This window comes from Colobus angolensis, unplaced genomic scaffold, assembly GCF_000951035.1.
Source record: "Colobus angolensis palliatus isolate OR3802 unplaced genomic scaffold, Cang.pa_1.0 Scaffold85, whole genome shotgun sequence".
Lineage (NCBI taxonomy): Eukaryota > Metazoa > Chordata > Mammalia > Primates > Cercopithecidae > Colobus > Colobus angolensis.
The window spans coordinates 6,502,320-6,518,391 of record NW_012122376.1 but is presented as its reverse complement, the minus strand read 5'-3'; the positions used below and the strand labels follow the sequence as shown (position 1 = coordinate 6,518,391).

The window sequence follows — 16,072 nt, the reverse complement described above, 5'->3', positions numbered from 1 at the left end:
CTGCCATTTTAAGAAGAAAGCGAACTGTAGGTAATCATATCCCGTTTTCTAGGTCATGGTAGGATCTTCCTGAAAATTCTCCTGTTTGTTCCTTCTTTCTGCTGATGGTCCCCTGTGGCCAGCTCTGGACACTGAGCCTAGTGTACTGTTTCACATTCAAATGAAAGCCCTGCATTTGCATGATTTTTAAACCTCTTTGTCTTGTCTCTATCTGGGGGGCATGAGTGGCTCTAGTTTTTTCACGTGCACTGAAAATGAGGCATGGCACCCGGGAAGGCTGGAAGTTCTGTCTCTAATTTCTTTTGCCTCCTGGGAGCTTTGCCTTCTGGGTGCCTGGGGAGTGCTTGTTGGTGGTTTGAGAAGTCGTACCACTGAGGGGCCCCCAGGAGGTGCCATTTACTAGCTGATGTGGTAGGATTTCAAGATGTCACCAGCTGGCGCAGATGTGCCGGCATTTGATAGCCCGAATGTCAGCCCGTCAGCCTCTGGAGCTAGACTAGGTGAAAACCAGGCTCTGCTTCCCAGCCACTCCGGGGCGTCTTACTTAACTCTGTGCCTCACTTTGCTTATTAACTTGAAAATGGGGGTAAGTAACAGTGCCTCAACAGAGTAGAGCAGAAGGATTATGAACAAAGGCTGCAGAGTCTGATGCTCGGATTCACATCTGGGCGCTGCCACTTGGCAGCCTTGGGATCCTGGAAGAGTTTCTGAATCACTCTTACCCCACCCCAGTGTCTTCATCAGTAATGCTGGGAACAGTGAGAGCACTGCTTCTTAGGGTCATTGTGAGGGTAAAGTGAAAAAACAGCACAGCTAAGGTATTTTCAGGTCCCTGGTCTCTCCATGCTTCCAAAAGGACACATCCCTTATCTCCTCATGTCCTCAGCAGTGATGGGTTTAGACAGGGCAGCCTCAAAGATCTATCACAGCTTTGTGATTCGGAGATGCAAGGAGGTGTTGTTTAGTGACAGGAAACACAGAAGTGCTTCTGTGTGGGATTCGATAAGAACCCTCGGGGGCTCATCTCGTGGTTACCTTTCTTGGGAGTCCATTCTGGGGTGAGACACTGACCTTGGGACCAAGGTTGAGCAGCCAAGGACAGGCACCCAGCATTAGACTTTGCAGAATACATTCTACTTTCTTTATTCCTTTTACCCTTACTGAATTTGCCATACAGCCCCGAAAGGTGGGGTCTAGGAAAATCCTTACTGTACCAAGGAGTAAGCAGAGCACCTGCAACTTCAATGAACGTCGTGCTCAGGGTCACACAGCTGGGAGGGGCAAGCTCAGCGGGAGCCCAGGCCTCCTGACTGGGGTGGGGGTCTCTGTGGTCTTCTGTCATTAGGGTCCTGGATCTTCAACAGTTTCCCGCTCTTGGTTCTCTTGTGGGGAGTAATTATTGGATAATGTAGATGAACTCCTGATTCTTTTTGAGAAGTTTCTTCCAGCATATTGGCTTTGGAGGAAGGACTTCTTCACACATCGGTTCTTCCATGTAGGGACAGCTGGGAGGCAGTATGACAAACGGAGTCTTAGTGCTTTTGTGCAGCTGTTGTCTATTGAGGCTTCCCAGGAAGTTTACTCTGGGTCAGTAGGAGATAAGATTTGTGTTCAATGATGCCAGATGCATGAGATGCTTTGGAAGAAGATGCAGATAAAAGGTGACAGGGTTCCAAGGAGAAATCAAGGAAGGCTTCTTGAAGGAGATGGCATTTGAATTGGACCTTGAGAAACAGACTGTGAGGGATAGAAATCGAGAGAAAGTGAATAACATGGGCAGAGGCATGGGGATGAGAAGGCCGAGAGCAAACAAGAAATCATTTGTTCTTATTGAGCCACTGTGTTCATGACATGGCGTGGAAGGAGGTAAGATGGATGAGGGAGGTTGGGCCCAGGTTACAAAGACCTCCATTGTCGGATTGGAGGTTTGGCTTTATTTTTAATTTTAAAATTTTTTTGGAGATGGAACCTCGCTCTGTTACCCAGGCTGGAGTACAGTGGTGTGATCATAGCTCACTGCAGCCTCAGACTCCTGGGCTCAAGTGATCCTCCCACATTAGTCCCTTGAGTAGCTAGGACCACAGACGCAGACCACCATACCTGGTTAATTTTTGTATTTTTTGTAGGGATGGTGTTTCACCATGTTGCCCAGGCTGGTCTCAAACTCTTGGACTCAGGCAAACCTTCTGTCTTAGCCTCTTGAGTAGCTAGGAGTACAAGTCCACACCACCATGCCTCATTCATTTTTTTTCATTTTTGTATAGGCAGGATCTGGTTCTGTTGTCCAAGGTGGTTTCAAACTCCTAGCCTTAAGCAATCCACCTGCCTCAGCCTTCTCAGTACCTGGGACTACAGGCATGCACCACTCTGCCTGGTTTGATTTTTTTCTTAGTGGGCAGTGAGGGGTTGAAGGCTTTGCACAAGGGGGTGGCATATTTAGAGTCATGTACCAGGAAAATGAGCGTGCAGGGCGAGGACTGACATTGAAGGTGACCCTGGAAGTCGGGACCCCGCTGCACATGGGCCAGGCTGTGGCGCCCAGCTGTGTGAGATGGGAAACCATTCTGTTGTCATGACTCCAACGTGTCTTTACTTCTCTTATAGGAAAATAGTGGCCGAGTACGAGAAGACCATCGCTCAGATGATAGGTAGGTGTCCTGACCTGCGGGGGCTCAGGCCGGCCCTGACGTTTCCGAACTATGTGGAGGCCTTGGAAGATAGGAGGCTCAGAGTGGGTTTCTGGTGGAGCGTGAAGTCTTTCAGGGAAGGACTAGAGCATTCCAGAAAATATGGCTTTGCCCCAGGACCGAGACCCTGGGGCTCCTTGGAAACGCCCCCCTGGACTGTGCCGTAGCATTATTCACACGCCTGGGAAGCCATGGCAGTCACCTGCCAGCTACCATCTGACCCAGCCAAGGACTCTCCACCTCGTGGGGAAAGAGATTCCTTTTGGTTGGGATATTTGGGGGATTTTTTTCTTTTTGCTTGTGGGAGAGAATAGGAATCAAATCCCTAGACCCTAACTTAGTTTAGACTCAAATGACAAAATACCCGACTCAGCCTTTCCTCAAGGACCCAAGGACAAGGACGGTGGGCCATGGCGTGATTGTCCGCCCCCTTCTTCCCGTGACCACGACAGGCCCTGTTCACTGACCCCAGCACTGTTTCTCACTGAGATTGGACACTGCCTCGGAAACCTTCTTAACGCAGCATCCCTGGCAGCCAGTTCTGACAAATTTGCTGTGGTCCACAATAAAAGAAGGCCTCAAGTTATAAGCTACACATGCCTGGGCCTTTTTTTCTTTTCTTTTCTTTTTTTAAATAATGAGAAAAGATCTTTCAGAAGTTCCAAGCCCAAGTTTTTACACTAATGGTCACTGTTCAGAAATCATATTATGACTGGGGCTGTGGGATGCTTTATTTATTTATTTATTTATTTATTTATCTGCTTAAGTTTATGATAATCCACTGTTTGTTTGTTTGGGGATGAGGTCTTGCTACATTGCCCAGGCTGGTCTCAAACTTCTGGGGTTCAGCAATCCTCCTGTCTTGGTCACCCAACATGCTGGGATTACAGGCGTGAGCTACCATGCCCAGCCCATGATAACCGGTTTTGTTGTTGTTGTTTGAGATGGAGTCTCGTTCTGTCACCCAGGCTGGAGCACAATGACGTGATCTCGGCTCACTGCAACCTCCACCCCCCAGGTTCAAGCGATTGTCCTGCCTCAGCCTCCCAAGTAGCTGGGATTACAGGCACCTGCCACCATGCCCGGCTAATTTTTGTATTTTTAGTAGAGACGAGGTTTTACCATTTTGGACAGGCTGGTGTTGAACTCCTGACCTTAAGCGATCCACCTGCCTTGGCCTCCCAAAGCTCTGGGATTGCAGGCGTGAGCCACTGCACCCGACCCAATAAGCGGTTTTTTTTCTTCTAAGGATATATGGAGTGAAAACTCCAGGTCACTGCAGACCACACTTCATTTGTCCAAGCTTGACACTGTGCTGGCACCTGGCCCCCTCCCCCAAATATATGGATGTGTGAGTCACATCACACCTCTAGCTTGTCCCAAGATGAATATAATAGTAGCCTCAGCAATGGTGAAGAGGCCAGCAATTGAGTGCTTTCCATTCAAAGGAGCTTCAATTTTGATTTATTGTAACAAAGTTCATTTCACCCAGAAAAGAAGCCTATTCAGGTTTAGCCTCATGGTGCATGCTTTCTCTCAAAGTGAAACTTCTTTATTAAATTGGTATAAGAATTTATGAACACATATGGATAAGATAAAGAAAAAACTCTTGGAGTTGAAAATGCTGGCAAAAATGGTCAGGCTAAGGGATTGATGTCTTCCTTATGCGGTGTTTGGCAAGGAGAACACAACTCTTTGGCCTCCGGGAGTCTTGCAATTTGAGAACATCGCTCGGGCCCTCCGTGGTTCATCTGGAAACATCCCGCTCCATCTCAGAGCCGTACGCTTCTTTTTGCCCTTGGTGATGACATTTTGATAAATGTTGAAATGCGGGGGAAAGGGCGTGAGCTTTTGCTCCTGAGAGAAGCCTACCCAGGCCATCTTTTATTGCTCAGCGAGTGAAGTTGATACAAACAGACATTCCCTCTTGAAAATCACAAGTGGAGAATTTCTCTAGTTGGCATAAATGTTCTGTCCTTGTCATGACAGAAAGATGACTCGCACAGTTTCCTCAAGGAATATCTGCAGGTGACAGCAGTGAGGACCTTTCCAATGTAGGCAGTGTAAGTTCCCGCCAAGCCCTAGAGAGAGCGCCACCTGCCTTCCTCTCACACTGGCTCCAGGGATTAGGGCTACACCTCACCCCCCCATCCCCACCCCTGCTCCCAGACCCCATATGTTTGGCCTGAGGGGCCTTGTCTTCAAGAGCTGTACACACAATCCCTTAGAGCATTTCCCTGTCCTTGGGCTACTCTCTGGGTGGCCCTGTGAGACTCCTCCGGTGTCCCTGGCTGGGAGCAGCATTGCCACAGAGGGGCATCTCACTGTGTGTCCGTTCCCGGATCCCCATCCTCATTCACCCATTGGCTGTCCTCTTTGTCATTCCAAGGCTTTTTCATCAGAAGGGTGGCAGGCCTGTGGTTGTCATTCCTTCAGCCACCGTTGCAGGTCATTGACTAAAGTCACCATAGATTTCAAGGTCCTTGTGTCCTTGCGGAAGACGGCAGGGGGCTGAGGCATGACTGGGACTCACTGTAGCTGTGGGCAGGACGTGCCTTCTTTGTGGCATGGTTCAGGTCAGGGTCTCTCCATGCTTGGCCACATGCCCAGGAGGCCCACCTGGGTTCCATGCTTTTCTTTCCATTTTCACTCACCTAACCAGCATCCCTCGTGAAAGAGGAAACAGGTCCAGAGAGATTGGCAGTTCAGGACCACCGTGACTGTAGCTGTATTTTGAAGTCAAACCAGCTCTGGCCCACATGTGCTAGCTCTTCCTGGCTCTGCTCCATTCAGCTTTCACAGATGGTCCACACCAGTGTGACATCAGTCCTGCCATTGTTATTCATTCGCATCACATGTTACTGGAGAGGATATGTCTTGTTAAGCTCAAATAGTGACTATTCAGAATTCAGAACGAAAAGAGACTTCTGTGCTTTCTGCATTCCAGGTTGTTGCAATTGATTTCTTTCTGCTTTTCTAACAACTGCCCTGATTATCTGTTTTGCTTCCATTTTCTGTTGCTTCTTGCCCTTTGCTTGCAAAACAAACAGGCAAGCCTGGTAAGTAAACGCTTTTCCCCCCAATTTGACACCTGCCCATCGCAACCCTTTGTTTGTTTGTTTGTTTTTCTATTTTTGTTATTTTTGCTTTGTGTATTGCTGCATTCCCCCGACATGATTTCATAATGTTTTGCCTGAAAAAGCCAGGAAGGTCTTCAGGAGCATTGTTCTGTTGTTCAGTGTAGGGCGTCTTTCTCCTGATTTCAAGAACCTAACTGCATTTGTCATGTACAAAAAGATTTGTGAAGCATTCTTGCCTCCTCTGTCTCCTGGGAACGGGGTAATTCTATTTTTAAAAGGGAAGAGGAAAGGAAACCTGAGGCAGGCAAAGTCTTGGATCCAGAAAATCAGATGGACTTGGTTTGGTAAACAGCTCCTTTACCAAGGCAGGTGAAACATACACATGGGCTCAAATCAGCCCAGAATATACACCATACAGCGTGCTGGGAACTAAGGAAGCAGCCACGATTCAAAGAATAAAAACAAGCATTTGATTACTAGAGACATGTTGAAAGGCCCTTTCTTTTAGGAGTGTGGGTGTAGCAAGCAGGTTGCTGGTGATTCTTATCTCTGTCTATATTAAAAAGCTCCCTCTTTGCAAGCCACTGTGACGCTGTTGCACTGATTCCAGGGGTTACAGAGTTTATTATGGACAATGAGGCTCTTAATAATGGGTTACCAATACGGGACTCTTCCTCCTTCTTGAGGGCTTTATGCACAGTTTCTCATTTAATCTGCAAATGCAAAGAGATATAAATACTCTTTTCCCCTATTTTAGACAAGAAGGCTGAGACTCAGAGTTTAAAACCCTACTCAAGATCTCGCATATGGGAAGTGTCAAAGTGAGGTCTCGAACCCCGGCAGTCAGACTCCAGAGGCTCCTAGCCACTGGCCTGGGCAGCTCTGGGCTGCTGGTAGTGAGAGCTCTAGGAGTCCCACGATTTCAGAGGCAGGTGGGAGGGACATTCGGCGTCTTCAGGGCCAGTGGTTCTCCAAGCAGGGTCCCTGCTCCAGCAGCATATGTGTCACTTGGGAACTTGTGACCTGTGCATATTCTCTGCCCCACCCCAGACCTCCTAATCTCACACCGTCGGGTGAGGCGTAGCAGCCTGCATGTGAACAAGCCCTTCAGCTGAATAAATCCGTGCTCACGTGGGAGAGTTGTTGGAAATGAGGCACTGGGACCCTAAGAGGTCAGAACTTTAGAGCAAGCTTATGTCAGGACCGGAGCTGAAACTGAGGAAATGACCGCACCATACCACACGGTAACGGTGTGCCTAGTTCTGGGGTATGGCAAGATGCAGACCTGTCTGGAACCTAAGGGAAAAGAACTCACGCAACCAAATCTCCCTGCTACTAAGGGAGCTGCATCCTACAAGGTCTGTCATTACAAGGGGCCCGTGTGGAGACGTGGTTATGATCACAGCTTCAGACTTGGGTTCGGGCTCTGTCATTTTCTCAGTGAACAGTGACTTAGCTTCTTAAACACTCTGTTTCACCTTCTGTAAAATGAGGGTAAGAAAAGCTGCCCGGGTGGTTGTGATGCTCTAAGTCGTTCACTCGTCGCATGGACATGTATCAAAACATCCTCTATGCCCGGCACTGTCCTAGGCCCTGGGGCAGAGCAAGTGGACAAAACAGACTCTGGTGCCTGCCCTCACAGAGCGTACATTCATCAGGGAGATGAGCTGCTGATACACTAGCATGGGCACACATGCACACACGTGCACGCATGCGTGCACACATCTGATACAAGGGGTGGCTGCCGCTGCAAAGAGGAAAATAAAGGACTCTAGAGGAAGAGGAGCCATTTCCAGCACCTCTGGGGAGGTGACATGGGATCAGAGCCCTGAGCAAAATGTTGGGGAACCCTGGAAGCCCTGGGGCATTGGAGGCCTTCATGGCTGGAGCGGAGAGGCCAGGAAGGATAGAGGGCAGAGCATGTTATTTCCATTTCAGAGGGAGGTCACTGGGGGGACTCTGAGCAGGAGTGAGGTGGTCTGGTGTGCACATTAGGAAGCTCGGTCTGGCTGCTGAGTGCTGGCTTAAGGACAGTCAACACCTAGAGCAGTCAGCAGGGCGCCCGCCACATGGAAAGGTCCAGTCATCGCTGGCGGCCACTGTTCTGTGATTTCCAGATGTGATCTGTCTGCAGCAGCCAGCCCTCGGAGTCATTCCAGGTGGCAGGCAGCCCCTCCCCGGTGACCAGGGCCTGGCACAAAGACAGGTCTGCTAAGCTCCTTCCCCAGGAGCTCTGAGTGGGCGCTTCTCCCTTATCCCCTCTGCTGTCACCAAGAGAGCAAATGGTTCCTCTCACACCTGGGCCAGGGATGGATCCACACAGAGGACAGAGGGGTGTTTTATGTAGAGTAGTCAGAGAAGGCCTTTCCCGTAAGTGTAGAAATGAATTTTTAAGCAGCCATAAAAAAGAGCAAAGCCATGTCCTTTGTACCAGCATGGACACAGCTGAAAGCCATTGTCCTCAGGGAATTAATGCAGAAATAGTGCACCAAACACTGCGCATTCTCATTTATAAGAGGGAGCTATACATTGGGTACACACAGACACGAAGATGGGAACAGAAGACACTGGGGAGTTCACAGTGGGGGCGGCAGGAAGGGGGACAAGGGTTGAAAAACTGCCTTTCAGGTACTATGCTCAGTACCTGAGTGACAGGCTCATTAGAAGCCCATACCCCAACGTCAGTCACACAGTATGGCCATGTACAACCTGCGTATGTGCCCCAAATCTAAAAATATATATTTTCTAGATATTTGATGCAGATGATTAGCTTGGAATGGCCATGGGCCAGAGAGGTGGGGCAGAGGACAATGGTTCCTCTCACCAGGATCAGCCACTCGGAACTGGGCCGATGTTGGATTATATTGTACATCACTGAGAAACTAACCTTGATGGAAATAGCTCCATGTTCCTTGGAGTTATGACACTTGCTGTATTGCAGACGCTATCTGTGCCTGTGTGAATGGAATTTCAGAGGAGACGGTTTTTTGGGCTCTGGGTTTCCAGACGACCTCTCTGTCCTGATATGTAGGAGAGCCCACCCCTCACAGCCCAGACCTCACACCCTTTAATTGTCCCAACACAAAGACCACATGGAATCACCAGGGACACCAGTATAGACCTGTGTAGGGGCTGCACTGGTCAGGTTAAGGAATAGTGATGGCTCATTTCTTCCTTACGCGAGGCTGCACAGGCCCGGGTCTGGGAAGACGGGACGCTGGGTTTTGTTCTGTTAGAGACAGTCTGGGAGAGCTCTTGGGTGTGGGTTCGTCCCAAGGAAAAGCTGGGGTTTGAGGTGTCCCCGCCGGTGAGGCTGAGTTGCATCTGAGGCCTCGGCTGGCGCTGGAGACCCAGTTTCGACTTTCTGGGCTCCATCATTTGGCTCCTGGTCTCTCCTGCCAGAGGACGAACAGAGAGAGAAGTCGGTCTCCCACCAGACAGTACAGCAGCTGGTTCTGGAGAAGGAGCAAGCCCTGGCTGACCTGAACTCCGTGGAGAAGTCTCTGGCCGACCTTTTCAGGAGATATGAGAAGATGAAGGAGGTCCTGGAAGGCTTCCGCAAGGTGGGGCTGAGTTTGGGGACGATGGAGGAGGAGGATCTGGTTGGGAGAGATTGTGGGGAGCACTGGGTGGGGGTGGGGTTCCGGAAGTCGGTCTTGAGCCACCTGCAAGGAGGGGGTCCATGCAGGCTGGGGAGGAAGACTTGCCTGTCTGGGGTTACACCCGCATCTGAGAGTTCATGGGAGTTCCCACCACTCCCGGGCATTTGTTCTCGTGGGCTTGATGCCTGTCCTCTGCCCTGCCGTGTCAGAATGAAGAGGTGCTGAAGAGGTGTGCACAGGAGTACCTGTCCCGAGTGAAGAAGGAGGAGCAGAGGTACCAGGCCCTGAAGGTGCATGCAGAGGAGAAACTGGACAGGTAACATTAGCCACTGGGGGTGGCTCCCAGGGGCCTCCCAGCAGCCCTTACCCAGGCAGGCTGGGACCTCTGGCAGCACCTGTGACATTAGCTTGGAAAGGGGGAGTCATCCAAGTGTATGTTTCAGTAAGACTCATGAGAAGGCACACACAGTTAGCATCATTTAATCAGTGGAGGATGCATGTTGCAATGTCCAGGGTGCCCCGGCTCCTTGGCCTCATAGCGATGGAATTGGGTTTGGTGTTTTCATGGGCTCCTGTGCTCCAGCTCCAGTTGGTGGGAGCTGGAGCCAGACCAGGTCTCCCTGCCTGGAGCTGGGAAGCAGGAGGTGTCTCTAGTGATCCACAAAAAAGAATGATAATTCTGAGCTCCCTGTCTCCGCAGGGCCAATGCTGAGATCGCTCAGGTTCGAGGCAAGGCCCAGCAGGAGCAAGCCGCCCACCAGGCCAGCCTACGGAAGGAGCAGCTGCGAGTGGATGCCCTGGAAAGGACGCTGGAGCAGAAGGTAACGGGAGGGGTGTGGCCTCCAGGTGGGCCGGGCTGCTGCTCTCTGTGCTGCTGGCCAGTCCAGATAGACAGGCTGGGCTTCCCCGGCCACTGCTGCTCCTGAAGACGAGTTCATGTTTCATGCGCATACCCTTGGCTCCTTCTAGAAGTTCCAATTTCATGCCAGCCCTGAGACCGGCTTCCTCTCCACCATTCCTGGAATTGCAGCCTGCATGTGTGTTTACTGCCATTTTCATTCCTTTCCAACATTCATTCGTTTGTTGGATATTTATTAAGCGCCTACAATGTGTTAGGCGTAGCCCTTGAACCCCTGGATCCACCATGTTTACTGGTGAGTGGAGGGCGTGCCCACCAGGCCCTGGCAGCGACGGCCAGCTGATGCAGAGCAAGGGCAGTGTCAGGACTGGAAGGGCGCCAGGTGGCCTCTAGGGACAGGGGTGATCTTCCCGAGGACACTCAGCTTGTGCCCAGGTTTCCTGCTTTTGGATCTGGCACCCGCCGTCCACTGTGAGCACTGTCTCCCTGGGTGTCCAGAAAAGACGTTCCCTCAGCCCAGCAGGGCCCTCTGAGCACTGGGCTGTTGAGTCTGCGTGTGTGGGTGAGGGCCAGCCTCCCTCCTTGGATGTGTTTCTCAAGAAGAGGATTTCCAGATGTGCAGCCTCCTTCCAGTCAGTTTCCTGAGCCTTGGGGTCCCCCTGCATGGTCATCCACGAGCCCAGCAGCCTGGGTTAGCAGCACTACTTATGCATTTTGGGCCTTGATAGGTAGTGATGGGGCATCCTTTGTTGGCATCAGGAATCCATGTGCCTCCCGAGTGGCCTCTACTACCCCAGGAGTGCCCAGCCAGCCCCGGGGGATTGACTGTCCTCCTTTGCCCACTGTGGTGGTGGTGGTCTCGAGGGGCATTTGGGTCAAGCAGTGGTGATCTCTGCCCTGGGCAGGTGCCAGCCCTCACTCCACCTAAGTGATATTGGGGAAAGAGCCCTGGGGAGCAAGAAACAGGGTTCCTGGCCCCACTGCACCATCTGTCATGGCCCTGGGCAAGCCTTGCACCCCACCTCAGTGTCTAGGTTCCTTCTAGCTGTGAAAATTTGAAGCCTGTATCATTGGGCAGATGGATTTCCCTGAGGTCCAAATCTGATACTCACCCAGTCTCCACTAAGCCCTGTGCCCTACAGGATGTTCCTGGTTACCATGTTACAGATCATTCTTTTCCTTTCTTTTTTTTTTTTTTGAGGCAGGGTCTTTTTCTGTTGCCCAGGCTGGAGTGCAGTGGTGCCGTCATGGCTCACTGCACCCTCAACCACCTGGGCTCAAGTGATCCTCCCGCCTCAACCTCCTGAGTAGCTGAGACCACAGTGCCCCTACCAGCCTAATTTTTTTAATTTTTGTTTTTGTAGACCTAGGGTCTCACTTTGTTGCCCATGCTGGTCTTAAACTTCTGGGCTCAAGCAGTCCTCCTATCTCGGCCTCCCAAAGTGTTGGGATTATGGGTGTGACGTTAACTTAATTCTTTACCTTTCTTCTTAGGATGAAAAAGACAGATGGCTACTAGACAGTTTAATATCAAAATTGCATTTAAAAAATAGTCTGGAATATGCATATATTCAACCACCTCTGTTCTGTAGGCTTCGATGATTGCTCTTAGCAGTACAGTCAGAGCAAGATGTGTGGTCACAACTGTCAAGTGCAAGTTTTTGCTCACTTACCCAGTATTTATTTATTTATATATGTTTTATTATACTTTTAAGTTCTAGGGTACATGTGCACAACGTGCTGGTTTGTTACATATGTATCCATGTGCCATGTTGGTGTGCTGCACCCATTAACTCGTCATTTACATTAGGTATATCTCCTAATGCTATCCCTCCCCCCTCCCCCCTCCCCACAATAGGACCTGGTGTGTGATGTTCCCCTTCCTGTGTCCAAGTGATCTCATTGTTCAATTCCCACCTATGAGTGAGAACCCACCCAGTATTTATGGAGCATCATTATGGTTTTGGTGTTGAGTGTGCATTTTTTATTCATTGTATGTTGATAATCCATGTGTGGCATATTTGGTGACTTGAAAAATGGAATGTTTCATTAAAATGAAGATCATATTAGAAGCCGGGCGTGTTGGCATGTGCCTGTGGTCCCAGCTACTTGGGAGGCTGGGGTGGGAGGACTGCTGGAGCCCAGAAGTTCGAGGCTGCAGCGCGCTGTGATTGTGCCTGTAAGTAGCCAACTGCATTGCAGCCTGGGCAACAGCGCAAGACCCCGTCTCTAAAATAAAGAAATAAAAACCATACTTCACAGTCACTGTGGCTACTGCAGCAGTTGAACATAAAATGTCTCTTGGTGAGAAATGTAGCAATGTATGGTTTGAGATGGTTCCCCCGTTTCCTGTGTTTAAATTGCATTATCTTAAACTAAACTTTCAGAGGAATGAACGAATCACACAGGTTCTTCCCTGAAAGACCTAAGTGATATGTAGGGGACTGTCCCGTCCTAAAGAGATTCAGAAACATGATCTACCCAGGCAGTTCTTGCATGGAGGCGCTGGACATTTCACCCAATCAGCGCTTTGTAAAGACCTTTGCTCCATGAACTGAGCTTTATGCTGGGGCAGTTTGCTTAGTGGTGGCTGATGATGCCAAGAGAGAGCCTGGAAAACCTCCAGAAATCACTTTCTAACGGGTCTGCCGATGCCTCTCAGCCATCAGTCACTGAACATGATGTTGAACAATTATAATGGCAAAGCCATATAGGAGCTGGGTCAACCTGAATTTGTGTTCCAGGCGTGCCACATCTGACTGGCTGTGTGACCTTATACACAACCCTAACTTCTCTGAGCCTGCATGTCCTCACTGAGAAATGAGGATCATACTGGCTTCCTTGAAGGCACTGTTGAGGGAAGCAGGGGAGGCCAGAGTCCCTGGGTGTGTTTAGCATGGTGATCAGCACGCGGTGAGCTCTCCAAGGAGATGGAGAATCACCCTTAGCAGCCCCAGCAGGGGCCATAGTGGCAATGATAGTATTTATTTTTCTCTTTTGAGATGAAGCCTGTCTCTGTTACCTAAGCTGGAGTGCAGTGGCACGATCTTGGCTCACTGCAACCTCCACCTCCCAGGTTCAAGCAATTCTCCTGCCTCAGCTTCCCTAGTAGCTGGGATTACAGCTGTGTGCCACTACACTCAGCTAATTTTTTGTATTTTTAGTAGTGACAGGGTTTCACCATGTTGGCCAGGCTGGTCTTCGAACTCCTGACCTCACGTAATCCACCTGCCTTGGCTTCCCAAAGTGCTGGGATTGCCGGCGCAAGCCACCATGCCCGGCCGATAATAGTAATTTTAAGATTAGTGGTCAATGCTGTACCCCATTCAGAGCCCCAGCGTCCAGCTGGCCTTTCAGCGCCTCTCTTGAGTTGTTGGCCTCAGGTGCAAATTCGAGCCAGGAGGTGGACCAGGGTTTTATGTTCGAGGCAGGCTTCTCCCACAGCAGGGCCTGCTGCTGGAAGGACTGTGACTTCCCCTCCACTGAGGAGAGCCACTGTTTCCCCAGCACTGACACAATGATGAGTGACACCAGGAGTTCTAACCTAGGAACAGAGGGCATGTGGGTCTGGGCTGGAACATATCTCAGGAGTTCTGAGGTTTTCAGGGAAGGGCTCTGCACAGCCTCAGGGACAGGCTTTTGGTGAAGACTCACCTTCCACGGGAATCTCAAGGAAAAGCTGGCTGTAGAACATCCCCAGTATGCTGGAGCGATTCAGCCCCCCTGGAGAAGGCCATTGGAGATTGGTTGTGCTGTTGAACTTTATTTATTTATTTATTTATTTTTTGAGACAGAGTCTCACTCTGTTACCCAGGCCCAACTGCAGTGGCCCTAACTCGGTTCACTGCAAGCTCCGCCTCCCGGGTTCACACCATTCTCCTGCCTCAGCCTCCCAAGTAGCTGGGACTACAGGTGCCCGCCACCGCACCTAGCTAATTTTTTGTATTTTTAGTAGAGATGGGGTTTCTAAAGACCCGTGTTAGCCAGGATGGTCTCAATCTCCTGACCTTATGATCTGCCCGCCTTGGCCTCCCAAAGTGCTGGGATTACAGGCGTGAGCCACCGTGCCCGGCCTGTGCTGTTGAACTTGATCAGCATCAGAGCCAGCATGTAACCTATCTGAAAGCAAAGCCACACCATCCGTGATGGAGGGATCGTCCCGCTGGATCCCCTCACTTTCTGAGAAGATGGACAGTGTAGGATCATCTGTGTTAGACAAATCTGTGGCTGGTTCCCTTGATTAGACAGGCAAGCTGTGGTGGGAGAATCACCTTAAAGCCAGCTTGCATCTGCCCCCACCCCTCGTCATGACCCTGTAGCCCCAGTACCACCTATTTGGCATGCCTCTGAGCAATGCAAGTGATCCCATTCACGCAGAGCTGGGAACCCTCCTTACGCTATGTCTCAAACCACGGAGGGCTTTAGCCCAGACCCTCCTCACCTCAGATCACATGCTTCACAGGCAAATAAAGGGAAATGAACCAGACTAGTTAGTCCTTCACTCTGTGCTGGTCACTACCAGGAAACTGTACATTTATCACCTCATTTACTTCTCAGAAAGAAACATGTTATCACCTACGTTCTAGAGTTAAAGACAGCAAGGCTCAGAGAGGTTGTGTAACTTGTGGAAGATGACACAGCTAGAGCCGGGATGTATACTTGGATCATTTGGCTCCAAGTCATCTGTCTCACTGCTTTAGATAACTTCAGTGGGACCAAGGGGGCCTGGTGGACCGCCATCTCCCCAAAAAGCCCCATGAGCATTCTGATTGGCCAGATTTCAAACATCAGCAACTTCTTTCTTGTCTACACTTGCAGAATAAAGAAATAGAAGAACTCACCAAGATTTGTGACGAACTGATTGCCAAAATGGGGAAGAGCTAACTCTGAACCGAATGTTTTGGACTTAACTGTTGCGTGCAATATGACCGTCGGCACACTGCTGTTCCTCCAGTTCCATGGACAGGTTCTGTTTTCACTTTTTTGTATGCACTACTGTATTTCCTTTCTAAATAAAGTTGATTTGATTGTATGCAGTACTAAGGAGACTATCAGAATTTCTTGCTATTGGTTTGCATTTTCCTAGTATAATTCATAGCAAGTTGACCTCAGAGTTCCTGTATCAGGGAGATTGTCTGATTCTCTAATAAAAGACACATTGCTGACCTTGGCCTTGCCCTTTGTACACAAGTTCCCAGGGTGAGCAGCTTTTGGATTTAATATGAACATGTACAGCGTGCATAGGGACTCTTGCCTTAAGGAGTGTAAACTTGATCTGCATTTGCTGATTTGTTTTTTAAAACACAAGAAATGCATGTTTCAAATAAAATTCTCTATTGTAAATAAATTTTTTTCTTTGGATCTTGGCAATAAATATGTCTCGAATTTATTTTCTGGGAAGGGTTGAGTCTTTTCTCACCTTTGTCAAATCAGATTTGGCTTCGTGCTCTTCTCTGTCTGGGCTCATTTCTTTGTCCATAGACTTCAATAACATTTCCTTTCTTATCATGGCTGCATTTGTAGGATGAAGCTAGTGAGAAATACTGACTTGCTACTGAAATAACTAAGTGAATGCATTGGACTAGCTGAGATTTGGTTTTTACAAAACCAAATCTCTTTGATTTCAGGAAGCAAATCTATTTCCTTTTATTGAGTCAAGGAAGTAACAGACTGCCACTCTTTCTGTTCAGTCCCTTGGTGGGTGAAGGTCAATCCTGAAACTCCCATTCCCATCTAAAGAAAGGACTGGGAAGGGGTGAGCAATTGCCAGTGGGCAGCAGGCCACTTTGGAGATTAAACTAGCAGTGTGCCTGGCCTTAGATCGCTTCATTGCTGCTGACTTGC

General features: G+C 49.5%; 1 protein-coding gene across 6 annotated transcripts in view; it reads left to right on the top strand.

The window, feature by feature from the left end:
• Positions 1–15,602, top strand: part of TACC2 (transforming, acidic coiled-coil containing protein 2) — a 278,122-nt gene extending 262,520 nt beyond the window's left edge. For 5 of the 6 annotated variants that reach the window (XM_011930240.1, XM_011930245.1, XM_011930244.1 and 2 more), the window contains 5 exons: positions 2,605–2,648; positions 9,170–9,330; positions 9,579–9,685; positions 10,070–10,190; positions 15,047–15,598. In XM_011930240.1, the coding sequence (XP_011785630.1) occupies positions 2,605–2,648; positions 9,170–9,330; positions 9,579–9,685; positions 10,070–10,190; positions 15,047–15,112 (499 nt within the window). In that variant the 3' untranslated portion in view covers positions 15,113–15,598. Of the gene's footprint in view, positions 1–2,604; positions 2,649–9,169; positions 9,331–9,578; positions 9,686–10,069; positions 10,191–15,046 lie in introns of all 6 variants that reach the window. The other variant, XM_011930241.1, reaches the window with a different exon arrangement.
• Positions 15,603–16,072: the final 470 nt, after the last annotated feature.